Source organism: Arvicanthis niloticus, chromosome 23, assembly GCF_011762505.2.
Source record: "Arvicanthis niloticus isolate mArvNil1 chromosome 23, mArvNil1.pat.X, whole genome shotgun sequence".
NCBI classification, from domain to species: Eukaryota; Metazoa; Chordata; class Mammalia; order Rodentia; family Muridae; genus Arvicanthis; species Arvicanthis niloticus.
The window spans coordinates 7426109-7453188 of NC_133430.1; the positions used below are offsets into that span (position 1 = coordinate 7426109).

Consider the following 27080-nt stretch of genomic DNA (forward strand, 5'->3'; position numbering starts at 1 on the left):
GGAGTTGTGAGCAGCCTGATGTGGGTGCTGAAAATCAAACCCGGGTCCCCTAGAAGAGCAGCCAGTGCTCTTAACCACTGAGCCATCTCTCCAGTTCCCAGTCAGGCCTTAACTTGTAGCAACACTGTTGCTTCCCATAGGCTACAGTTGCAAGTGTGACCAATCATGCCTGGTACAGAAGATTTGTGTTCTTCTATTATTTAGTTGTCAACCCACAGTAGCAGGTAGGGAGAGGGGTGAACTCAGGATGTGCAGAGGATTGCAGTGTGTGTGTGTGTGTGTGTGTGTGTGTGTGCATTCGTGCATGTGCATGCATGCACAAACACAGACGTGCCTGTGCACACATCATGTACAAGCCAGATCTTTGGGATATCTGGGGAGGCTGAGGTGAGGGGAGATTTTTTATAAGTACATCAAAATTGTTTTGGGACAGTATAGTTCATTGTTCACAGTGATTTGTCACAGGCAGTGGTGTATGCTTGCTGCTGTTAGATCTTCCATAACCAACTCTTGACTGCCAGGTAGTGAGCTCAAAGGCTCCTTGCACGTTTGCAGTCAGGGTGGCTGGCACTGGGGACATGTCCTTGTGGAAGAGCCAGCAGATTGTGATTTGGGCACCGTCTTCTAAGACATTCTTGGCAGAGGCACGGAGGCTATCCTCCCAAAGGATCTCTGTTAATGGCCTCCACTCTACACTCTCAGGGTCCGATGTAAGTGTCTCCATTTTTGATTCAGGCAATCTTAAATGTTTTCTTTTAAAAAATAATAGTTTTAGTTTTTAAAGAGTTTCATAGATCCATGGAGTGTTTTTTTTTTTTTTTTTAACATACTTATCACCTCTTCCCGCCAACACTTCCCAACCCACCCCTCTAGCTCCCTCCATTTTTGTCTGTTTGTTTTGGGTCTAGTCCCGAACCATCTCTGTAGACCACCTCCTCCTTTTTTAATTTGAGACAAGATTTTGCTCTATAGTCAAACCTGACCTTGAAGTCACAATGATCCCCCTGCCTCAGCTTCCTGGAATGATGGGAATACAGATGTAAAAGTTCACACTAGATCTTTCTTTTTGGAGACAGAGTTTCACTGGATAGCTCTGGCTTGCCCAGAACTCAGTATGTAGACCAGGCTGGCCTCAAACTCAATAGAGATCAGCTACCTCTGTCTCCTGAGTAATGGGATTAAAGGTGTGCAAAACCACACCTAGATCTTTCCTTTTTTTTTTTTTTTTTTAAAAATTACAATAAAGCATACATAAAGCCTTCCCATTTTTTATTTCTTTTTGGCTTGCTTGCTTGCTTGCTTGTTTAGATGTATCTGTGCACCACATGTGTGCCTGGTGCTAGTGGACACCAGAAGAGGACAGATTCCCTGAGACTAGAGTTACTGATGGTTGTGAGCTGATTTCTGGGTACTGGGTACCAACCTGGGACTCTCTGCAAAAGCAGTATGTGTTCTCAGGCAGTGAATCACCTCTTCAGCCACCCTGGCCCCTTCTTAATGTATACAGTGCAGGGGAACTCAGTCCATTCACAATCTCTCTCTCTCTCTCCCCCTCTCTCCTCTCCCCTCTCCCTCTCCCTTCCTCTCTCCTCTCCTCCCTTCTCCCCTCTCCCCTCTCCCCTCTCCCCTCTCCCCTCTCCCCTCTCCCCTCTCCCCTCTCCCCTCTCCCCTCTCCCCTCTCCCCTCTCCCCTCTCCCCTCTCCCCTCTCCCCTCTCCCCTCTCCCCTCTCCCCTCTCCCCTCTCCCCTCTCCCCTCTCCCCTCTCCATCTCCCCTCTCCCTCTCCCTTCCCCCTCTCCTCTCTCCCCTCCTCTCCCCTCTCCCCTCCACTCCTCTCTCTCTCTCTCTCTCTCTCTCTCTCTCTCTCTCTCTCTCTTTTCTTTTTGGTTTTTCCAGACAGGGTTTCTCTGTGTAGTCCTGGCTGTCCTGGAACTCACTCTGTAGACCAGGCTGTCCTCGAACTCAGAAATCCGCCTGCCTCTGCCTCCCAAGTGCTGGGATTAAAGGTGTGTGCCACCACCGCCCGGCTCACAATGTTTCACAGATCAAAGCCACCATCTATTTCCAGAGCCATTTTCACCCGGTAAACCCAGACTCTATATGCATCCGTCAGCCGGTTGGGATTAATCAACTCCTCGCCCACTCCAGCTTGTTTCTACCTCTGCCTCTGAGAACTTATCTTATCTGAACATTCCACAGACACCACCGGAGTTCACTGCACTGGTGCAGTTTCCTGGTTGGATCGGATTAGCCAGAAGTGTTGTGACAGGCTGTTGCCATCTGTGACTCCATCTTGCTTTATGCCTGTCCCTTTTTCCTTCCCAGGATGTGGCTTTGGCCCACATTCCTGCTGTCTTACTGTCAAGATAAGAATAGGAGGTCACCAGGCAAGCATTGCTTCTGGTCAGTGTCAAGACACCAGACATCTTGGCTCAGACTCCAGGGGAAACTGCCTTCTGCACACACCCTGACCTGGGCCTCTCAGGGATACTTCTCACTACGTCTTGGGAGCAGTGGGTGTGGGACATTAATTTGTCTCCTTTCTGGGTCTCTAACATCCTGACTAAAAACCATCCTCTCCCGCTGGTTTCTGGAACATTGGTTTTTACAGGTGATGAGAGTCTAGCTCTGTGGTGTTCTAAGTGTGAGTGTCCTGGGTTTGTGATAACAAAGCCCCATGGAGAGGTGGCTTAAATGACAGAAGTTTATTGCCTTGTAGTTCTACAGGGTAGAAGTCTATCATACACACACACACACACACACACACACACACACACACACACACACACATACACACACACACACACATACACACACACACACACACACACACACACACACACACACACACACCTAACACTGTGAGGGAGATGTATTCCAAGCTCCTCTTAGCTTTAGGTGGTTTAATCTCTGATCTTCCTGAGCCTGGAGAAACCTTGCCTGTCTGTCAGCAGCTTCCGGTGCTGCTTTTTCTCTCCGGCCACATTTCTCCTTTGAAAGGACACTGGTCGTTGGCTGAGAGCTCACCCTACTGAGCTCCTCCTAAGGCGATTACTATGTCCAAATAAAGTCATGTTCTGAAGGACTGAGGGTCACATCAGCATGAGTATGAGGACACACAATTCCCCTAAATTCCAGTGTTAGCTCAAGGGACCAGAATCAACTGTACAGTGGCGATTGGGATGGAGCCTATGCATTGGGTATGCATTGGCTCAGTGACATGGGATGAGTGTCCCAGACTGATCTGGTTTCAGCAGGGACATGGCCCTCGGTGGCACCAGTCCCGGGAGAAGGCAGACAGTTGTATATGTCAGACCACTTCTGCTGTAACACTCTCTTCCTTGAGCAGACTTGCTGGGAATGGCCTGGTCTTCCTAGTCCGTATGCTGGCACCTGAGTTTGCAGATTCACCAGATGTCTCTTCCTCCATCTTGGTATCCCACGGACCTTTGCTTTCAATTAAGGAATTCATTCTATTATCAAGTGCAGCAGTGGGCTTCTGACATGCTGTCCTACTCCTGCCCCAAGCCCAGAAGCATGTGGTTCTACCTCTCGGTAGACTCTGAGATGTGAGGATGGGACCACTCAGGCAGCACACCAGAAAGGGCAGGGCTCTACTTTATAGGATTTCACACATGCTTTGGAGCAGAGATCACTGTGGCTGTCTTTCCACAGCCAAAACACAGTAAACCAGGGACAGGGTGTGTCCATACTCCCACACCTATTGGCAGGATGATGACTGCTTGTCCTGGAAGTCTTGAGTTCTGCCGCCTTGAAGGGTGTTATCTCGACAAGGAAGGCACTTCAACTTCGGGCACAAGGTCAGCCCCATTAAATTGAAGGATGACACTGCCATGCGGCTGTGAGGGCTCACAGTGCCACTGAGCCGAAAGGTCTAGAATGAGATCGCTCACCTTGTTGGAAACGTTGCTGTAAAAATTGCCAAAGTCAAGATGAATTTGCTGCTATCAACCCTAACAAAATTAAACCCAAGAGGTTATGGATGGAGGGTTCTGGCCAGCATTCGCCTGGGGAGGGTCATCAAAGTCTTGCAAAGGTCACCAAAGCCCTGAACCAGAAAGACTTCTGCAAGAACATCCTTTTTTTTTGTTTGTTTGGTTTTTTTTTTTTTGTTTGTTTGTTTTTGTTTTTCAAGACAGGGTTTCTCTGTGTACTCCTGGCTGTCCTGGAACTCACTCTGTAGACCAGGCTGGCCTCAAACTCAAAAATCCACCTGCATCTGCCTCCCAAGAGCTGGGATTAAAGGTGTGCACCACCACCACCCGGCTCCGCAAGAACATCTGCTCAGCGACCCTAGGCTGATGTCACCTTTACAATCGTGGTTGTGCTGAAGATAATCACTTCAAAATATCTTATTTTGCCTTTCAAAACTTCCCTTTGGGGCCAGCAAGATGGCTCAGTGGGTAAAGGTGCTTGCCACCAAGTAACCTGAGTTTTATCTCTGGAACCTACATGGAAAATGTACATGCTTGGCATACACACACACCCACGCACACATACACAAAAATAAAGTATTTTAAAAAATACCCCCCCCCCCCAAAAAACCCAGTCCCTTTGCCGCAGTCTTTTGAAAACATCTATTGTCTACTGTAGTTCATGAAGTTGAGGTTTTTAAATGAGACTTGATTTGTTTCAATTTTTAACTACTTTGTATCTTGCTCCATCGGCTGATTCTGGGGAGCCAGGGGTGAGACATCACTGAAGGGGAAGCTGAGGCTCCACTTTCATTTGGCTTCTTTTGTAGGAAAGATGGACACTGCTTGTGTGAGGATATTAAGAAGGGTTAAGCGTGCTAGGCCACAGCTGGGTTGATAGAATGCTTACTTAGCACCTACAAGGCCCCTGGGTGGATCCCCAGCACCACACAAGCTGGGAGTGGTGGTGCGGGCCTGCAATCCCAGCTCTTAGGAAGTAGGCCAGAAGATGGGGAATTCAAGGTCACCCTGGACTGGTTTAAGGCCAGCCTGGGTTGTGATCAGATACATAGTAAAAGGATGAAATGTTAAATGTAAGTGAACGGGTGCTGGGACTCGTCCCTTGCTAACTGGTAGTGCTCAGTGGCAACAGCGGAGGGCGCTAGAAGGACAACGACGCCGGAAAGGTTTTCTTTTTAATTGGGATGCTGGCTGAGGGCTCAGCTTCCCTGAGGCTTCCTTCGGGACTCTATAGCTTTGTAACAAGTTCTCAGGGCCCAGCTGCTGCCTGTGCACCACTCTGGAAGCACAGAAAGCGATTCCAAGTAAGCTCTGCAGGCAAAGCACCCTCTTTTTTTTTTTTTTTGAGGTGGCGTTCTTTCCTGGGCTGGGGAACAAGGTGTGGCCATGAGTCTGTTAAACTTTATCGAGACCATTCTTTGTGACATTACCCAAAGCAGCCATCCTGTTCTGTCCTTCTCTGACCACACTACGACAAGTGTGTCTAGTCGCCCAACCTGGCCTTTTAGCTCACACGTCTCTGGATAAAGAGAGATGTTGCAGAGGGAGTCCCTGGATCAAGAGAGTCGTAAGTTCCAGGCCAACCAGGGAAGTCAGTGAGCCCCAGTATCTTTGAAAGTCCCAGTGTTTTTGAAAGGCACGGGGAATGTAGCTCGGTGGTAGAGCCGCTGCAGAGGACTGAAAGGATAGTTCCACCCCGGCACTGCAGAAAAGGAAGTGTGGCTTCATTCATGGAGCCAAGCTGAGAGTATCAACACTGAGTCCTGAGGAGATCCCAAGAGTGTTGGTGGCAGCGGTGATCCCCATTGCATGGGCTTCAGGGGACCCAGGAATAGGTCTTTTTCATGAAAGGGATATACACAGCTGTGTTCCGAATGGATTGTGGTGATATGTCAGGAGAGATGGCCACAGGGCACTGCCCTCAAAAACAATGTATTTCTCTAACTTTTGTATCATGTGGACTTGATCATGTGACCAGGAGTCACCAACAAATGTGACAGGAGCAGAAACCAGAAGACTACCGAGAGGAGGGAGTGGCACTATTAGGGGGTATGGCCTTGGAGGAGGTGTGGCCTTGTTGGAGGAAGTGTGTCGCTGTGGGCTTTGAGACCCTCCTCCTAGCCACACTTGCGAGTCAGTCTTTTTGTGGATGCAGTCAGATCAAGATGTAGAATGCTCAGTTCCTCCAGCGCCATGCCTGCCTGGATGCTGCCATGTTTCCACCTTGATAATGGACTGAACTTCTGAACCTTTAAGCCAGCCCTAATTAAATGTTGTCCTTATAAGATTTGCCTTGGGCTGGACGGTGGTGGCGCACGCCTTTGATCCCAGCACTTGGGAGGCAGAGGCAGGTGGATTTCTAAATTTGAGGCCAGCCTGGTCTACAGTGTGAGTTCCAGGACAACCAGGACTACACAGAGAAACCCTGTCTTGCAAAAACCAAAAAACCAAAAAACCAAAAAAAAAAAAAAAAAAGACTTGCCTTGGTTATGGTATCTCCTCACAGCTATGGAAACCCTAACTAAGACACTATCTCTGACCACGGGTAAAACTGTCCTGCCATCATCATGTGTCCAGTCCAGGCCAGTCTCCCAGAGATGAAATATCCATCAGCTCCAGGATCCTTGGAGGCACCTGGCTACAGGAGGCTGTGGCTCCAAGCTCCAAGGGCATCAGTCCTACACATCACAACTCCCCTCCATCCACCTGAGGGGTGTCCCTCTAGTGCAGGCACTGGCTGCCCATATCCCTGCCTCCTTCCGATATTAGAGTTTACAATAACAGCTGCTGGCTATACAGGAGGGTTGCCCTGATTCACCCAGTCCTTAACATAGGTTTAGTGTTTTCTGCACACCTCCTGAGCTCAGGAACTGGAACCTCATAGATTCATCCTTCTGGGATGGGGAGGACACCCCAGGGTAGAACAAGGCTAATACCACCAATAAATGGAGAATTATCCTCTTGCCTCAGTATAGAGAAGGCTGAGCCCTGCTGAGGTCGGTGCCTGCCCACCCTGTCAGAGGAGCTTTCTCTCTGAGAAGTCTCTCCTTTCCTCAGCCTGCTGTCTCCCCTCTTTCTTGGCCTCCTCTGAATTCCCCAAGGACAGCAGCTGCTGTTCCCATCGGTGTCCATGTGATGCTGACCAGTTCCTTGAGCTCTCAGCTCCCAGTGATGTCAGCCACACTCTCAGGGAATACCCCAGCCCTGTCCTAATCAGCAACTGTAGCAGCCCCATGGTCTTCATTGCTAGGGTCCTTCCCTGAGACACAGGAATCCTGTCTCTGCTGTTACTCCTCCAGCTGCTTGGAGGTCCAACCTTTAATGCTTCCCTTTGTCAGGACTCCTGACCCCTTTATAACCCACTCTCCCTGCCTGCTAGGACCCCATGGTTCCTCCATGAGAACTTCTGCCTTAGCCCTTCATGCTTCAACTTAGCTCTCTCTCTGGTAGGATCTCCAGAAACAGTTGAACCCGACTCCATCACTCCTGGTCTGTGCTTGAGCCACTGAACATGGCTGGAGAAACCTCAGGCTGTGGTGTACCTGCCCCAACCAAATGCTAACAGTGGCTGGACCATCCTACACTGGAATGTAATGGCTCCTTTCCATCCCTGAGTCCCCAACAACTTTCATTCCCTCAATTAAGTATTTAAGTATAAAATGCCAACGTCTACACGTGACTGCATCATGGAATCACTCCAGCAACACACAGATTTAATGTATATTTATCTTCCTATTTCATTTATTTGAAGGCAGAAGATGGCACATCATTGTGTGCCATGCTCTCCCCTTAACATTATACGACCTGAGTTTTCTAGTCAGCACAGAGGGACCTCCCTCCCTTTTTCACAGCCACACAGTCCTTTGTTGTGCTGAGACTACCCCAGTTGCCCTCCGATAGTTTCCAGTATTTTGTTTCAACAGTGGAAGTGACTGATTGGTCATTTTACACAATTGCTGGCCTACAGACCAAATAAAGTCCTAGAAAGGGTCTAGCTGGCTTCCAGTTATGAGATCTGTCCACTAGTCTCAAACCCCACTCCACAGGACTGTGCAACATGATATCCTCAGAGCAGTGAGAGAGGAGCCCTGGTACCCAACACGTCAGGCACTGTCATTACTCAAGTCTTCTAATGAGCCGTGATCCCTTTTTGCAGACTTCTCAGTTTGGCTTAGTCCTTCTCCATGTTCCCCAGGCTCCCAGGCTCTCAGGCTCCCAGGCTCCCAGGCTCCCAGGCTCCCAGGCTCCCAGGCTCCCAGGCTCCCAGGCTCCCAGGCTCCCAGGCTCCCAGGCTCTCAGGCTCCCAGGCTCCCAGGCTCCCAGGCTCCCAGGCTCTCAGGCTCCCAGGCTCCCAGGCTCCCAGGCTCCCAGCCCAAGGCTTCCTCGCATCTGGAGTAGCTCTCTAGACCATAGGCTGATAAACTGCTTTTAACACATGCCCTCTCTGTCTGCAGTCAGAGTCCTCTCTAACCCTTCTCTTTCCCTGGGAAAACTCAGTCCTCCTTATGATGTCTCCCAGGGCTCTTCTCTGCCTCCCATTCTCAAGGCAACAGCCTTGAGGGGTTCCTCCAGGCCACAAGTCACTAAATCCTCTCTTCAAACTCTAAATCCTCCCTTTACAGCTGGGATGAACCTGGCCTAACTCACTGCTTGTCTCCCTGACAGGGTCCCCTCCCCCACCCCTGGGCCTTGCTTTCACCCCACAATTCCACCACCTTTTCCCTACAGCCTGGCTGCTCGCAGTTTGTCCAGGTGGCTCTCAGTCCAGATCGTGCTAGGGTCTCCTCAAGTCTGGGGTTCCAGCCAACGGTCTCCTCTTCTAGCCAGGCCTTGGTTGCCCGACTGACCTCTCCTGAGTCATCTCAACTATACCGTGCTTTGTTAACTCTCCTTGACTATTTTCTTACTTGGTGTTTGTGAGGACCTCTGGAAACAGTGGGCATTGAGGAAGGTAGCCCTTCCATGTGGGCCCTGGTGGATGCAATGAGCTCATACAGGGTGACCTCTCCCCCAGCTCAGCATTCGGAGCCGGCAGGTCTGATGTAAAGAGTCTCTGTCCCCAAGCCTTATGACTCACTTCCCCTTTCTGGGGCAAATTCTGTTTCTCATGGGATTTTCCTGGAGAAATGACTGGTGGAGAAGGCAAGGCAGCTAGTGGCCGGAGCTGATCCTTACAGTCATGGAGAGCCAGGAACCACTGGAGACACCCCGGGACTACCATCCTCCACTTTTGCACCCTGACACTTTGGGGCTGAGTGTGCTGTGTGACCATCTGACCCAGAAGCTTAGCTTCCTCTTGGTCTTCAGCCAAGAGGTCTCCTCTCATCCTAGTGAGAGGTCCCAGGTATGGTAGGAATGTCTGATTCCTGTTCCCTGGGCTCTGTGAGGAAGACTCAGACCAGCACAAGTCTGCAGCTGGTGGTATGGCACTGAGGGATGCTGCCTCAGCTATTCCTTTGCTCTCCAGCCAACCTGCCTTCCCTCTTCTTGGTGGGATTCATCCCATCGCCATCTCATGGAATTTTCCAGCAAGACACACAGACACACAGACACAAACACACACACACAAATAAACACGTGTCCTTCATTGGGACATTGGGAGGGGTGCACCAATTTCTCACCACGCCCCTGTATTTTTGAACTTTGTGGAATGGATTTGTCCTGTTCCCTTACTCCCTAGAGACTCTGCTCTGTCTCAAATCCTAGGTCTAGACCTGGATGCAGAGGAGGAGGCCTTCCCACTGCACATAAACCAGGAACTTCTGGTTCACTGAGTGCAAACATGGAGTTCACATAACGGCAATCTACACCTCACCCTCCCACCAATTCTGCCCAAAACCTCAATATGACCAGTTGCCAAGGTCTAGGCAAAGAGACCTGCAGGGGTGAAGGAGTAAGTCTAGATCTGGGGGAGGAGGGAAAGACACTATAGTCTGGACCCCAGAAACTGGGAAGCCAGGACTGTGACAGTGAACTAGGACTAGAGGACAGAGGGTTTGCAGACATAGGAGGCTGAAGAAGTTGATAGAGGCAGCTCCGTCCCTCCCCCAACTTTGCCATCTCCAAATAAACCACTCCACAGTCACTTTTGAAATCTGTTTTATATATCAAGCTATATAAAAAAAAATCTCTGGATTCTGTCCTGAGTATGTGCATACAAAATCAACACTATAAAAATAATGTTAACAATATTAATGTCATTGACAAGCTAACATCTACAAGAATACAAAGGCACCATGGCCGGCTCTGTAAGGCAAGTACCTGGGGAAGAGGAAAAAGGAGAGGCTTCAAATCCCAGCCTCGAACTGTGAAGAATCAAGGCTGGGTCAGTGCTGAGTAGAGCTTTCATGGCTGGAGAGGAGCAGGGTCTGTGGAGTAGCAGGTGCACTGATGGCAAACCACTTTCTTGTTTTCCAGTGTAGACCCCATGGGATCCACTGGTCCCCATAGCCAAGGGTGACTATTGGGTGACAGGAGCTAATGTTGCAGCTGGAATCCAGGCTTCTGCTGAGTCTCTGGGGAGATCCATTGCAGTCACAGGGGTCCTAAATCACAGTGGGATCTGAACCAGTGGAGGCTGTGGTGGCACGAGGGACATATGCAGCCGTCCCTGGCTCTGAAGGTAGAAGAGCCTCAGACAAGAGATGTGGGTAACCTCTAAAGACTGGGGAAGACCAGGAAATGATTCTCCCTGGGACTTCTGGAAATGGGCCCTGACCACAGTTTCAGTTCCTGGATCAGACTTCTAATTTGCAAAGCTGAAGGAAAAGTTGTAATTCAAACCCACTTGTTGTGGAAATTTGGTACAGCACCAACAGGAAGCTAGCAAAGCACTTACCAGACACCTGCATTCCCACCAGACTTCAGGGTGGGCCCACAGAGGCAGCCCTACATGCCCTGGCTTATTCCTACATGGGAGAAGATTTAATCTGAGGGAACCCAGGAGATCCCTGCTCTCCCAAGACTTCCAGAATCACTCCCCAAACACATACATATACACACAGAGGGGCAGCCCATGGGGAGCGAATAAGGGAGTCCTCCTAGCTAAGTGGTACCAGGAGTCACTTTGCAGGGTCTAGCTTTGTCGTTGGCACTTCACAAGCCTCCTTCCAGGCCGCAGATCGGATACTATCTCTTCTTTCCTCCCTTGTTTTCAGTTCTATCTTATGGCAGCCCTGGGCGGAAGGAAACGGGATAAACGAGGCTTTGCCCCTGGTCCTAGGGAGCTGACGGTGTTACTCTGACCAGTACAAGGCAGACTACAGTGTAGAAAGGCAAAGGTCACTCTACCCAAGACGAACAATCATTGACAGGAAAATCTCTTGCATGCTCACGTGCCAACTCCCTTCAGTGGGGTCTGGGTCTATGGAGCTGGTGACATTGAGCATCCCCCAACTAGAGTGATGCCTGATGTTCCCCGGGTCTCATGAGCATATCAGACCTTTGGAAAAGCTAAGCAACTTTTATAAGTGAGAACAGGGGCCTAGAAGACTCCTGCACTCCTGTGTTGATGTCCAGTATGTTCCGAATGCCCTTGGCTTCGCTGCTTGGTAGATTGCCCTTGATGGCCAGGATGGCGTTCAGGTGGCCTTTGCTGTCAAAGAGAGAGTGCACTCCGTCAGCCCCATGGTCACAAACACTCGTGCTCACAGCCTTGCTGGCTGTCCTGACCCCAGATCTTGTCACAGACCCTGCAGCCAGCTGCTCTGCCCATTAGGCAGCTTTGCCCTTCCTGGCTCTTCCCTTCTCCAGCCCTAAATTTGCACTAGTGTCACCCCAGAATGTTTCTCTGCACACCCCTGAGGTGGCCAACTCCTTCCCAGCCTTTAAGTTTCAGCTAAATGTCATGTCTCTAAGTGGCTTTGCACTCGCTCTCTGGTCAGCAGTCCCTGTAATTCACGATGATTGAACTCTAGAACATGGAATTTTTCTCTTTCTGTCTGATTGTCTCGCCATGGTTAGCCCTCGGCAGGCTGTAAGCTACAGGAAGAGGACCGAGACCCAGCTTGTCCAGGACTTCACTGCATCCTGCAGCCTAGAGCACACTGAGTCCAGTGTTTAGAATACTGATCGATGGCTGTCGGTGAGACCAGAAGAGAGGGATAAGTGAACAGGTGGGTAGATGGGAGTGTAAGGATGGATGGGCAACTGCATGGAAGGGTGGATGGATGGGTGGAAGGATGGATGGGTGGAAGGATGGATGGATGGAAGGATGGATGGGCAACTGCATGGAAGGATGGATGGATGGGTGGAAGGATGGATGGGTGGAAGGATGGATGGATGGATGGGTGGATGGATGGGCAACTGCATGGAAGGGTGGATGGATGGGTGGAAGGATGGAAGGATGGATGGGTGGAAGGATGGATGGATGGATGGTTGGATGGATGGGCAACTGCATGGAAGGGTGGATGGATGGGTGGAAGGATGGATGGATGGGCAACTGCATGGAAGGGTGGATGGATGGATGGAAGGATGGATGGATGGATGGGTGGATGGATGGATGGATGGATGGATGGATGGAAGAATGGATGGATGGGTGGGTGGATGAATGGATGGAAGGATGGATGGGCAACTGCATGGAAGGATGGATGGATGTGTGGAAGGATGGATGGGTGGATGGGTGGATGGGTGGAAGGATGGATGGGTGGATGGATGGATGGGTGGAAAGATGGATGGATGGATGGGTAGATGGATGGATGGAAGGATGGATGGATGGAAGGATGGATGGGCAACTGCATGGAAGGATAGATGGATGGGTGGAAGGATGGATGGGCAACTGCATGGAAGGATGGATGGATGGATGGAAGGATGGATGGGCAACTGCATGGAAGGATGGATGGATGGATGGAAGGATGGATGGGCAACTGCATGGAAGGATGGATGGATGGGTGGAAGGATGGATGGGCAACTGCATGGAAGGATGGATGGATGGGTGGAAGGATGGATGGGCAACTGCATGGAAGGATGGATGGATGGATGGAAGGATGGATGGGCAACTGCATGGAAGGATGGATGGATGGATGGAAGGATGGATGGGCAATTGCATGGAAGGATGGATGGATGGGTGGAAGGATGGATGGGCAACTGCATGGAAGAATGGATGGATGGATGGAAGGATGGATGGGCAACTGCATGGAAGGATGGATGGATGGGTGGAAGGATGGATGGGCAACTGCATGGAAGGATGGATGGATGGATGAAAGGATGGATGGGCAACTGCATGGAAGGGTGGATGGATGAATGGAAGGATGGATGGGTGGATGGATGGATGGATGGAAGAATGGATGGATGGGTGGGTGGATGAATGGATGGATGGAAGAATGGATGGATGGGTGGGTGGATGAATGGATGGATGGATGGAAGGATGGATGGGTGGGTGGGTGGGTAGATGGGTGGATGGATGGATGCATGGATGGATGGGTGGATGGATGGATGGATGGATGGAAGGATGGATGGGTGGGTGGGTGGATGAATGGATGGATGAATGGATGGGTAAATGGAAGGATGGATGGATGGATAGATGGATGGATAGATGGAAGAATGGATGGATGGGTGGATGGATGAATGGAAGGATGGATGGGTGGATGGATGGATGGATGGATGGATGGAAGAATGGATGGATGGGTGGGTGGATGAATGGATGGAAGGATGGATGGGTGGATGGATGGAAGGATGGGTGGATGGATGGAAGGATGGATGGATGGATGGATGGATGAATGGATGGATGGAAGGATGGATGGGTGGAAGGGTAGATGGATAAATAGATGGATGGAAGGGTGGATGGATGGATGGATGGAAGGGTAGGTGAATAAATAGATGGATGGATGGATGGATGGATGGATGTGTGGATGGATGGGTGGATGGGTGGATGGATGAATGGATGGATGGATGGGTGGATGAAAAGATGAAAGGGTGGGTGGATAAATGAATGGATGGAAAGGTGGGTGGATGAATGAATGGATGGAAAGGTGGATGGATGGATGGATGGATGATGGGTGGATGGATGGATGGATAAAAGGGTGGATGAATGGATAAATGGACAGATAGATGGGTAACTGCTTGGAAGGATGAATGGATAGATGAACAGATGGATGGATGGATGGATGGATGGATGGATAGATGGATGGATGGGTAGATGGATTATGGGTGGGTGGATGGATGAACAGATGGACAGATGGATGGATGGGTAACTGCATGGAAGGATGGACAGATGGATGGATGGGTAATTGCATGGAAAGGTGAATGGATGGATGGATGGGTGGATGGATGGATGAAAGGGTGGATGAATGGATAAATGGACAGATGGATGGATGAGTAACTGCATGAAAGGATGAATGGATAGATGAATAAATGGATGGATGGACAGATGGATAGATGGGTGGAAGGGTGAACAGATAGATGGATAGATGGATGGATGGGTAGATGGTTTATGGGTGGGTGGATGGATGAACAGATGGACAGATGATAGATGGGTAACTGCATGAAAGGATGGACAGATGGATGGATGGATGGATGGATAGATGGATGGATGGGTAGATGGTTTATGGGTGGGTGGATGGATGAACAGATGGACAGATGATAGATGGGTAACTGCATGAAAGGATGGACAGATGGATGGATGGGTAACTATGGAAAGGTGGATGGATGGATGGATGGATGGATGGACAGATGAACAGATGGATGGGTAGACAGGTTGGGAGTGAGCAGAAGATGGATAGGTAACTGGAAGGATGGACAGAACAACAGAAGAGTGGATAGGTGGGTAAGCAGAGGACAGATAGACAACTACACAGGGGAGTGAGTAGATAGATAGATAGATAGATAGATAGATAGATAGATAGATAGATATGTGGGTGACAGGAGAGTAGGTAAGCACATAAACTAGTGGATGGATCAGTAGATAGGTGGATGGGGGCTTGTGTATGTATAGGTCAATATATGTAGACAGATGAACAAACAGGTGGAGTGGGTCAGCTGGGATAGATGAACAGGTGGAATGGGTCAGCTGGGATAGATGAACAGGTGGAGTGGGTCAGCTGGGATAGAGGAACAGGTGGAGTGGGTCAGCTGGGATAGATGAACAGGTGGAGTGGGTCAGCTGGGATAGATGAACAGGTGGAGTGGGTCAGCTGGGATAGATGAACAGGTGGAGTGGGTCAGCTGGGATAGATGAACAGGTGGAGTGGGTCAGCTGGGATAGAGGAACAGGTGGAGTGGGTCAGCTGGGATAGAGGAACAGGTGGAGTGGGTCAGCTGGGATAGAGGAACAGGTGGAGTGGGTCAGCTGGGATAGATGAACAGGTGGAGTGGGTCAGCTGGGATAGATGAACAGGTGGAGTGGGTCAGCTGGGATAGATGAACAGGTGGAGTGGGTCAGCTGGGATAGAGGAACAGGTGGAGTGGGTCAGCTGGGATAGATGAACAGGTGGAGTGGGTCAGCTGGGATAGATGAACAGGTGGAGTGGGTCAGCTGGGATAGAGGAACAGGTGGAGTGGGTCAGCCGCTGCCAGACTAGGCTAAGTTAGGTCAACCTGAGTCAAGAGCAATTCAAATCTTCCTATCAGAGAACCTGGCCTAGGAAGGAATACTGTCCATGGTTCACCGGGTCCTCACCAGGTCCTTAACAGGAACACGAGGGAGCAAGACGCAGTCACCTCCAGGCGATAGATCCAGGTCTCACGTTCCTTGTTGAACAGCACCATCACATAAGGCTCAGCATGAGTGGTGGACTGTGCTACCTGACCTTGCCGCGACTAGTTACACCATCTCTGTCATGTTCCCTTAGCTCCCTAGGCCTCAGCTGCAAACGATAAATGGTGCCGACCTTTATGGGCTCTGATAATGTCAAAGGCTCGAGTTCCTAGCACAGTATATCTGGCAAGAAGTCAGCACCTAGTATAGGTCAGACATCATAACCCCACCTTGATGGAGCCTTAACCTTGGTGGTCATGAGGAGACTCTAGTCCCAGCATGCTCAGATCATGGTGGAACCTGACAAGCTGTTTCCTGAGAGCTTCTAGCACTTACCTGAAGTCGGGGTACCAAGTGGCATACGTGGCCACCTCGATCTTAATGGCACTGGGATCTTGCAGGCGAATAATCTCAGCAATCGTAGGGAGGGCAGGGTGCAGCCAGGTTGCAGTGGAGCCCTGCAGGAAGAGGGCTGGTTGAAGGATGATGTCCCTGTCCCCCAGGGACACTAGGATAGACTTCGAGCAGTGGCTGCCCAGGCTTGGAGAGGCCCTTTGGGGTTGTCCAGGGCTCTCGAGGTGGGTGGGGGTGCTCACATTCTCAGTGCAGAAATGCTGAATGGTCTCTGCGTTGGTGAGGATGTGTCTTGCCAGCTGCTGCTGCTGCTCGGCCGTCTTGAGGACCAGGCGCCGTTTGCTGAGGCGGACGATGTACTCCTTCACCAGGTGCAGGTGCACGGCCTCCATGAGCTCCTGGGCAGGCAGAAGCCAGAGAGAGTGAGCTATTCACTGACACCTACCCCTAGGGGCCCATCTCCTCCCCTGGATTGAAGCTTCCAAGGCAAAACCCAGGGGTTCATAGAGGCAAACGTGTACACATGGGTGTCTGCATTTCTGCGTGCATGTGTGAGCACATATGGATGTAGGGTGTAAACACTGCTAGTTAGCATGGGTGTCCAGACTTCCCCAATCCCCAGTCCTCACCTCCCGGAAACAGTCCTGCAGCTCTGAGAATTCAGGCAGGCTGACGCCTACAGTAGTGATGATTTCCTCCAGGGTCTCAACTGGCTTTGCCCAGCGGGTCTGTGTGAACTTCTTAAACAGCGGCTGGGACAGGCGAGAGAGGCAGGATGTCTGGTCACTCCCAGAAAGGAAGGGCGGCTAAGCGCAGACACCCTCACATAGACACTCATGACCAGCAGGGGTCCCAAGGGCTTTCCAGGAGCTGGCTGGCTGTCAGGTCCCTGCCCTCAGATCGGAAGCAGAGGCAGTCTGTGTGTACCCCTCTTCCAAGGTCACCCAGCTGTGGCTCGGGAGAGCCAAAATGAGCCTGTCTGCAGCCCCGAGGTCTTTTCCACTGCCTCCTTCTTAAATAAATAAATTCCTGCATAAACAAGGCCTTGTGCTTGGCTGGGCTGAGCCCTGTCTCAGGGCATCCAGGGTCATCCTATGGGCTTTCCTTACCCACTGGCCATGCTTTGCACCTCCAGCCCTGAGGCTGAGCAGGGAACCTCTCCTATGCTTTCTGACTACCCCCCCCATCCCACCCCCAAGATGGAATCTAGCTAAGCAAAGGTCTTGAGCTCCAGGAACTGGGAGCCAGGAATGGAGTGGAGAGGGACTCCGTCTTCCCCCAGATGCTCCCAGACCTGTGACCCTTCCAGGCCAAGGTAAAGTCAGGATGTGAGGTGGGTCAGCCAGAGAGCCTTTCAGGGGGCAGCAGGGGGCGTCACTTGGACAGCCCCAGCAACACTGTATCTGCCCAGCTGTGCCTCCCACAGGTCTGAGGCACAGTGGGGGAAGCTTCTACCACCCCCTTCCTGCCTTCCCTCCTGTGGGGGCTTCAGGGGGGAGGCAGGGGAGAATGGGGCTCCTGATACCTTCAGGTCTGAGAATAGGTTCTGGAGCAGGGCGTCAAAGCCGCGAGCCTTGAGGTCTTTCAAAGGCTCCACCAGGCGGTTCAGAGAATCGTGAGGTATCTGCCACCTCTGCTCCACGGAAGTCCTGGAACGGGAGGAGGTGGTGACAGCCTGCTCAGCCTACAGCATTGTGCATTGGCCCTTGGTTGGACGAGTCCTCCTACATTAGTTAGGGCTTTGCTCTCGGAGGCTCAGTAGTCCCCTGTTCCCTTCGGGATCCAGTCTTCCCATGTATGCCCCAGGTACATCCCCTTCTGCCCTTGGCAAACCTTCAGCTCTCCACCCTTAGTCTGTGTTCTGCTTCACAGTTTTATCATAAGGCTAAACTAATAAATAAGCCAATTGCATCCTGTGACTCCTTCAGCACCCCACCCCTTTGCTGTGGCCTCTCCAGGCCCAGTCATTTCCTCGCAGCCTTGTGACCCTTAATTCTGCCCCCCCTTGCTCCACCTCCCATCTGTCCTGTCTTCCCATCAGGCACATCTGCCCAGCGCTCTCACCGGAAGGACAGGCAGTTGTTGATGTTGGCGATGATGTTGGCTCTATAATTTCTCAGGAGTTTGCTTTTCTCTAGAAACTCGTCAAAGGTGCGCTGGTAGCTGACAAAACCAGAAGGGGCACCTTCAGGAGCAGTACCAAGACAATACAAGCCACTCCCTTGGTCTGCGGGTTGCTGGGAAGGGCCACAAGCTCCTAAACATCATATTACAAGTTGCCAAACCTGAGGCCAGAGGAGCCAGGGCCCCACTGGGGTGTATGAGAAAGTGCTGCCTGACTCGGGGGTCTGCATTCTTTTCCCAGATCCCTCCTCTTCCCCAGTCCCTCTCTGTATCTGGGAGGCCAAAGGGTGTCATTGTAGGCAGATGGTGCTCTCAGAAATGGGGAGGAAAACAAGTGAATTCTGAGGGTGTCATGGGAAGGGGTAGCAGGAGCCTCCATCCCTCAGTGTGTCTTCTTTGAAGCTACAAACTGCTCTGGCCAGGGAGCTTTGCTGATGAAGTAGTCAGGAGGTGCCAACTCCCTGTGGAGGCCACCCTACTGGAGGCTGTGCTGCTCCAGACTTGGGGAGCGTCAGAGGACCCTGCGCTGTATTTGACAAGGGCAGGAAAGGACTGACATAGCTTGGATTCCCCCACCCTAAGCACAAGGGGGACCATGGACTCATTGGTTCTGGGTCCTCTGTGTGCTGTAGACACACCTACCTCCTCAGCAGGGCAGCCAGCTCCACTAGGAGCAACTGCTTTATCTGCATCCCAACGTCAGAAGTGATGTTCTCAGCCTTGGTCTGGCCTTGTGAAATGATCTGCAGGGAGCAGCGGGTGAGCATAGCATAATGTCCTCCTCTGGACTGGGCAGAGGCGAAGCATGGGAGGATGTGCATGCTGGAACTTGGGGCTGGAGCCCTGAGGTCGCCCCCTCCCCGTCAAAGCTGTGGCTGTCCCTGTGCACCATGGGCCTGAGGGAACAGTTCATGGTACCTGGAGAATATCGATGGCCAGCTCACTGTGACAGTGGCCATCCAAGCTCTGGGGAGCCACATCCTGAGCCCAGCGCTGAGACTCTAGCTCCAAAGCTCGGGTCATGAGCAGCTTCACATTGGTCTAGGGGAGAAGATACAGGTCACAGGAGCACTAAGCCTGTCGTCCTAAGCTCATTCAGAAGCCTCTGTCACACTCTGGGAGCCCTCCCTGGCCCCACCCTTAACGTTTGGACTCACCACCTCATTGGACAGGAACATGGCCTCAAGCAATCTGATCTGCTTTAGAGGCAGCAGGCTCCCAAGCCCGACACCTTGAAGCTCCTGTGCCAACTTGGGGCTGTTCAGAATATCACTGCGGGCAGAGAGACACTGGCATGAGAACGCAGCTCAGCCAGCAGCATCCCTGCAGATTAGTCCACTGCCTAGGCAGACACCTCTCAGCTTCTGAGTCCCCCTGGGGGGGGGAAGAGTGGAGGTAGATCTTTATGTAAGACCACAGTCAGTTTAGTTCAGGTTGAAGTCATCCTGCATCTTCTTACCCCTTCCCCATCTACTCCTGCTTTAAACTAGCCTGGAGGTTGCCCTGCCCCCCCTCCCCCCAGCCCGCATCCTCCCTTGCCCAGCTCACTGAAGGAGCTTCCTCCTTCCCTCTGCTTCTGACCTGGCCACCAACAATGCCTTCACCCGGGAAACAGCTTTCAAATCTGATCTTTCTATCTACTGGGCCTTCCCTTTTACACAGATACAGCTCAGCTTCTGACCCCACTGGCCCTGCAAGCCAGTCTTATCACTCCTACCAGGTCACCCTCAGTAGCTGAACAAGAAGGGCTGCCCTGGAACGGCTCCATGGAGCTTTTTTTTTTGGTGCCTCAAAGTGGCCCAGAGTTCCCAGGGGACCTGCCCAGCCCTGGCACTTCCTAAAGGCCCTTTGTTTGCCTAGAACCCAAGAAGGACCCTCTCTGTGCCCTTCAGCAGTTGGATGTATTGAAACACACCTTTGATCCTCCTGGGCCTCAACATGCCTCCCTTGTTCAGGCTAGCCTTAGCTTCCTGCTTTGCAGCTACACCCCAAGTCAGGAGACCCCAGAATATCACAGAGGCAGGAAGGTGATGAGGCAGGGGTATGAGTGCCTGGCACTTCCTGGTGAGTCAGGACAAATCAGCAGGAACTACATCAGGGCCCAGCTATCTTCGGAAGTCCCTGCCTATTTTCCCTGTGTCCTGCTGGCTCTTCACCTACCACCCCGTGGTGTCCTTTCTCTGCTCCTCCCCCCTGCCCCCTCCCAGGAGGCTGACTCAGCACCAAACAAACTGTTCACACACTGCCCACGCTGACCAGCCTTTCCTTCTGCAGACTTTACACTCAGGTCTGAGGAATCAGTAAGCATCCCTGGTCTCTAGTGCCAAGACATTTCCATAAGTCACTCTCTGTCAGACGGTGTGGATGATAGGCACGCTCTGGGATCCATGGAGTCTGGGCCAATCAAAAGATGCCAGAGGCTCAACCCAGCTGAGTGCCAACTGCTCACCTTTGGCACAGCCTCCTTCCTGAGGTGATCAGATCTCAATGGGCTCCCAGGGTGACTCTATCTGACAGGCTTCTCGAGAGGGATACCTAATGCTTCTCCACTGTTGCTACCTCTCTGGCTTGGGGCTGTTGAGACACACCACCTCAGCTCAGCTGCCTGCAGGTCACTCCCCTTGTCTGGAATGCTGGTCTCCCCACTCCTTCCTAGAATGTTCTGTCCCCTCCCTGCTTGACTATACACCCATTAAAATGTGGACTGACTCAATACATAAAGACTGCCTGACTCCCCCAGACCAGGTCTCTTCTCAAGCCATGTGCTCTGGCCTCCCCTGTGTCTCCATGTGTCTGTCACAGCCTCTCCTACTATGTCATCCCTGTTCTGCTGAGCAGGGCAGGCCTCCTAGAGAACGAATAACAGAGTCTGTTTTCTGTGCTTCCCTTTCCCCAACCACAGAATGGGAAAGGTCCAGAAAATAGCAGTGCAAAGCTAACCTGCTGGGCACAATTCCCAACTCGCTCCCTTCACCCCAAAGATGGCTTTCAGCTCAAGTGTCTCACTCTGCTGTCTCAGCACCCCTCCCTGCTGAGGGGACACATCCCATCCACTAGCATTGCTCACTTGGGATAGAGGTTCTGCACCCAGAGCAGCAGCAAGTAGGTGTCCCTTTCACACAGCTCGAACTGCGCCAAGGTGCACAGGTGGGACGCGAAGTGTTCGTGGTAACTCTGGGCATAGGTGTGCACAACCTGGAACTCGTCGGGGAACAGAGGTTTCAGCCGCTCCACCACCACCTCCAGGTCCTCCTTCATGGTGCGGCCCATATGCAGGAACCTGCTCTCGGCCTCGGAGCGGCCCTCGGGCACCGTGGAGGGCTGCGCGTCCAGACGCTCCGCTGCCACCTCTGCCACGACGCCCCTCCACAGCTGCAGCCATCGCCGCGGGCGCGTGGCCTCCAGTGCGGCCGCCAAGGGTCCCCCAGACGCCCGACGGTCCTCCAGCTCCTCCTGCGACACCACGGCCAGCGCCTGGCTCAGACGCTCGGACGCCACCTCCAGCGGCCGCCGCAGCACCCCGAGCACCTGGTCGCGCAGCAGCACGTACAGCGCCTCCACCTTGCTCTGCCGCCACACCAGCTCCTCGTCGCTCGTGCCACCCGCCACCGCAGCAGCCTCGAGCTGCCGCTCCAACGCCAGCACCTGCCAAGCCACCTCCAGCCGCCCGCGCTCCAGGGCCTCCTTGAGCTCCTCCACTGAAAGGCAGAAATCCGCGTCAGGCCGACAGACACCCCAGAGCCAATGTCCCAGACAGGACCGAAGCAGAGAGCCCCCTCTCCCAGACTGATGACTCGCTTAGCTGTCTCACCTGCCCACTGTCCTGGCCGAATGGCTTACGAGTCCCCTACACTGCCCAAACCTGGACCAACTCATTCGTTCTGCTCCAGCCCCAGCTGCGGCCACAGCCTACCTGTGGGCAGTGGACCATCTAACTCGGGCCTGGACTTGGGCTGCACTTCCGGATCTGATAATCTGGGCTGGTCCTTTTTTTTCTTTTTCCCTTTGGTGAAGACACTGAACATGTTGGCCAGGCCTTTGGACTTCTTCTCCTTCTTCTTCGAAGACTCCTCCTCCCCATCGGGAGCCTCCTGGGATGGCATCAGGTCCTCAGAGGAAGCCTCAGACATGGAGGTCTCTGATTCTGCCTCGGATGTGGAGCGTGGCTTTGGGGGGCTTCCAGCGAAGTCTAGGGTCCCTGGCACAGACTGCTGGCCTGGAAGCCCTTGGAAGAAAGTCACCATCTTCAGCATCACCCCGGCTCAGGCCTGCAGGTTGGAGATGGAAAGTGAAGACACCAGAGGTCACAGTGTATGCCCCCGAGTGTGTAGCAGCTCACAGCCCTTACAGTGTTCTGTCTGTTTTCTCTTGTAAAAACACCAGAACCCCTTAACTCCTGGTCCCCAACCCTTCTCCCTCCTTGGCCATGAGAACTGTAGTGCTCACAGTTTGTCTCCCTAGGCAAGGTAGAGACTGGAGGCTCCAGAGCTTCCAGGCTGAGGGGGCAGCCTCTGCACCTGGGTAAACCTTCCCTTGACAGTGCAGCCTCCTGGAGGAAAATGGCCATGAGAAGTGAGTACCTCTCTGACTCCATCAGACTCGGGAGGAGACAGGACACAGGTTGCTAGTCCTTAAGACAGCAAGAACGGGTCTAAAAGTTCCTAGTGATGCAGTAGTCACAAAGCCTAGCAGCACCTTTCCTGGGACCAGGCTCCGCCTCCTCCCTCTGCCTTTCATTGATCTTATTTAGCTTTGGGGTCACAAAAATATACCACAAGCAAAGATACGGCTGTTGTCCTGGGACCGCAAGAGGAGCAGAGATTGTCCCTTATGTTATGCTGGTTTAGGATTAGGGGGTCACACTTCAGACCCTGGGCAAATGACCTCAGGTAACCTTTTACATGTAAGCAAAGCATAGGCCTTCCTAAGGTCACACAGCAACTTGAGTATGGAACCCACACTGTCTGGTTTGCAGCTTACCCTGCTTGTTTCCAAATGGAGTGATGCAATTTCACAAAGCCTTCTGTTTCCCCTCCCTTCCTGGGTGCCCATCCCATCCCTTGTCTCCCCAGCAAGTATGTTATTTAGCTTAAAATAATCTTGTGGTCACTAGCTTGAGCTTGGAGGTCGGACATCTCCCTCAAAGGGACTGGCTTTTCTCAGGCATCCACATTCCCTACTGTATATGGATTGTCAGAGCGAGGAAGAGGAAGACCACCAGAGGATGCATGACTAGCCTGGAGGGAGGGAAGCAGATAGGAGCAGGGTCTCTCTGGTAAACAATGTGACCCTTTACCAGGAGGTGGCCTTCCTGCCCCATCCCTCAAGAATAAAAACCCTAAGCTGTAGTTTCAATTCATCAAAATGACCTGGAGTGATCCAGGAACAGCTCGGGTAAGGCAAGTGGGAAGACCCACCATCACAAAGGAGAACAGGAAATTGCGGGGCGGGGAGGTGCTTGCCCCAAGCACAGCCGACTCTAAGGGCTCCTTCCCACAGCTTCTCTTATCCACCAGCTCAACTGCCCAGGTCCATTTCCTGAGGGGCTTATCTCATAACTGGGGCATGGGTAGAGCACCCTGATTGGACAGGAAGCCTCGACTCCTCTGCCCCAGCCCTTATCACCCTTGCCAGGTGCCTTGAACAGAGAGAGCCCCCTCTCTTTAACCTCGTGAGGGCTGAGATGGGACCAGGAAATTTTAATACCCGTGCCAACCTATCCCACTTGCATGGCAAACACCCACAAGGGCTGGCGTAGCTGATGGAGCTGCTGGCCTGAATGTTTGGCCCCAGTTGCCCTTCAGTGTCAGAGGCTATTGTTACATGGGGGAGGAGCAGCGGTGGGCTCAGCTACACCTCTCCCCAGTATTAGAGCTAAACACCACCCTTCCTCAGCAGGTCCCCCTTTTTCCCGTTTGTAAAATGAGGACGAGCCCTCCTGCTTACTCCTATTCCCAGTGCTGCTCAGAGGATGCGGCAAAATCACAAGCCAGGAAATTGACACTGGATGGGATGTACAGTGCCCTGTATCCCTGACTGCAGCCGGGTGAGATGGCAGGAGTGATGAAATGCTGTTTAAAGCATCACCAAGCCAGGGCCCACTGAGGCACGAAAGGGTCTCAGAGGCACATGGGTTGGCTGCATCTGGTGGCTGGCTGGTGTCACCTCCCTCAGACTCCGCAGTGAATCCACGGAGAATCGCACTGGTTTTGCAGCCTACTGTCTCTTGCCCCACAGGAGGTCATCTGGACAGGGATGCTGGAACCTTGCTTTTGTAAACCTGAGGTTCCCTGGCTTTTGTCCCCGTCCCTACACCATGTGTTTATCCAGAGAGAACCCTTCGCTGCGCGTGGGGACCCCGGACCCTGGCGCGAGGGGCTCAGAGTGAAGCCTGTACGTCCCTAGCAGTGGGTATGCTGGAGGTCAAGGGACCTCGAAATATCCCTCCCGCGTCCCCTTGGCCACTCAGGGCCATTCTCTCGGGGAATCCTATCCGACACTCTGTATCAGGACTGGAAGGGAAGCTACATAGAGCGGTAGGGACAGAGGCACCGAAGCAGAGGTCACTTACTGTGTCCAGGACAGGACGCCTTAGTCCGGGCCCTGGAGGAGCCCGCCTAAAATAGTCGCAGGCTCCGCCCAGGCTCCGCCTGCTCCACCAACCGCAACCGCGGAAAATCCGCTGGCGGACGCCTCGGCCCGGCCGATTCCAGTGCTGGGGGCGGGGCCGGGCCCGTAGAGAGAGGGGCCGGGTCACTTTGCTGTTCCCAAAAGCCTGGAAAGAGTGGTCCCGATATGCGTACGCAGGGAAGGGCATCAGGGGGGCCACGAGTTCCGCTTAGCGGCGAGCCGTTGTCCCACCACGGTCTCTGATTGGCTACCTAGCAGGGGCGCACGCACAGAGCCTCTATCCCGCGTCACACTGTTAGCACCTACTTAGTTCTGGGGAGTGTCAGCTCCCACCTCGACGGCTCTGTCACGCGCTGTTACCGCTTTGAGCACCCCCGTGTCCTTGGAAGCCTGGAAGGCAAACTTCCTGGAGGAGGTGTCCTAAGGCAGATGGGCACACCACTAGGACTGGGATCTCTCAAGACCTCTCATCACCACGCCTTGTTATGGGGTCCGCCTTCATCTTTACCCCAAGGTCACACAAACAGAAATGACAGACAGCCTTCACCGGAGCCTCCTTCTCTGGGGCTGGGCATGACCCTCTGTACTCCCTTCTGGTAGGCTTTTCACGGGGTCTGCCTTGGGGAAGTCGGGGTTGTAGGATAGTGTAGACAGGGGATGTTTCACCCCCTAGGAATTTCTGCCCCCTGGAAGATGGGCTCACTCAGGAATTTCCCTGCTAGACGCCAGCTTCTTTTTTTGCCTCTACTTGGAGCTCAGCTCCTCCCCGTCTTTTGTTTGTGCCTTCTCTTCTTTCCCTACCAGCCTAAGCACTGGGCTTTGAGGAGAGAGGGAAGGGCAGCTGAGTGGGTGGGTTATGTTTAGGGGTTGTCCCTGGAAACCCAGAACTTCCTCTTCCTCCTGGGGAGCAATGGCCACGTGCCAGTTTTTAAGAAAACTCTCCTCCATCCTGTCCCTTGGTAGGTTGTAGAAGGCAGAAGGCAGCTGCTGGGCAGGAGTGATGCACATCCCAGCACTCGGGAGGCAAAGCAGACAGATATGAGTTCGAGGCTAGCCTGGTCTACAGAGCAAGTTCTAGGTAGCCAGAGCTACACAGTGAGAGCCTGTCTCAAAACACAAACCACCTCTTCTCCTTGAGATCTTATGGGGGACATTTCTGTTGAGCCTCCAGGGACAAAGCTGGGGGTTGCCTCTGCTCCACAGGACACCCAGGGAAGACCAAGACCCTAGGATTGTACCCACAATCCCATCCAAATACAGAAAGAGGACGAGAACCCAGAAGTCCCAGCTTACCACCTCCTAGCTGCCTCTTGACACATTGTGTGACCTCCCCAGAGTCTATCCACTCTCTGCTCTATTGATCCAACTCTGAATTTCAAACAGATAAAGAAATGGTTGGGAAACTCCACAGGTAGGATTGAGGCAGAGGAGTCAGGCTTTCAAGAATCCACATCTGTTCAGAACCTATGGGCTCTGTGGGACAGATGTTGGACTTCCATTCTTGCCCCATGATGCCCATGGCAGCTTGCTCAGAGCACAGTCAGTAGAAGCCAATGCATGGGCACACGAAGCACTTCCCTGTCAGAGTTTAGGAGGAGTGTCAAAGGTCCTATGTGAATTTCCCAACACAAAGGAAATTTGAAAACTGGGCTATTTGGATAGCTAAGGGCCAAAGATCGACTGATTCTCAGGGTCAGCGATAGTTTAACTTCTTTTCATAGTCCCCGCCCCTAAACCAGCCAAGAAATGGATCCCACAGGATGGAAGCATTTGGATCAGCTTACCTAGCTAGCTGCTGTCCCAGCCCCAACTCTGGCACCTGAGAGTTGGTGCAACAGCCAAGAGTAGACTGGCAAGACGCTCTGCTGGCTAGCACCTGGCCAAGAGCCAAGGCCTGGAACCCAAAATCCTAGTCTACATCCTGAGTGCCAGGATGACAGGCATGCACCCTCACAGGCTCTCTTTTTATGTTTTTAATTATATATGCATTATATAGAGTTACCATTTTAACAGTGTTGGGCATTCTAGCTGTTGGCAGTAAGTGCACTGACACTGAGGTGCAGCCGCAATCACCTCCATCCACAGAACTTTTTTTTCCACCGTGTGTATCTGCATGTGAGTGCAGGTGCTCGGTTGTCCACATGAGGGCGTTGGATCCCCTGGAGCTGGAGTTACAGGCAGTTGTGAGGCTGCTCAATATGGGTGCTGGGAACTAAACTTGGGTGCTCTACAAGTTCAGCCAGTGCCCTTAATGACTGAACCACCTCTCTAGCTCCACAGAACTCCGCCCACCCCCACCCACCCACCCCAGCAAAACTAAACATA

The 27080-nt window shown here is 52.5% G+C and overlaps 1 protein-coding gene across 1 annotated transcript; it reads right to left on the reverse strand.

Moving 5' to 3' along the window:
- Positions 1-11257: 11257 nt before the first annotated feature.
- Positions 11258-24996, reverse strand: Tnfaip2 (TNF alpha induced protein 2). Its single transcript, XM_076921098.1, has 12 exons — positions 24697-24996; positions 22039-22393; positions 21193-21823; positions 19283-19397; positions 19044-19166; positions 18768-18868; positions 18066-18164; positions 17527-17650; positions 16631-16753; positions 16244-16399; positions 15984-16105; positions 11258-11549 (listed from the first exon to the last, which is right to left on the reverse strand). The coding sequence occupies exons 2-12, from the start codon at positions 22376-22378 to the stop codon at positions 11408-11410; spliced, it is 2076 nt and encodes a 691-aa protein (XP_076777213.1). The 5' UTR covers positions 22379-22393; positions 24697-24996; the 3' UTR covers positions 11258-11407.
- Between the last annotated feature and the right edge of the window lie 2084 nt (positions 24997-27080).

Excerpts from the sequence above, each read along its gene's own strand:
- Tnfaip2 (XM_076921098.1), bottom strand. The coding sequence starts at position 22,378 with ATGCTGAAGATGGTGACTTTCTTCCAAGGGCTTCCAGGCCAGCAGTCT. Across the intron at positions 18,869-19,043 it reads TGGCCATCGATATTCTCCAG|ATCATTTCACAAGGCCAGAC; the intron begins GTACCATGAACT and ends TGCTCCCTGCAG. Across the intron at positions 17,651-18,065 it reads AACAACTGCCTGTCCTTCCG|GACTTCCGTGGAGCAGAGGT; the intron begins GTGAGAGCGCTG and ends CTCCCGTTCCAG.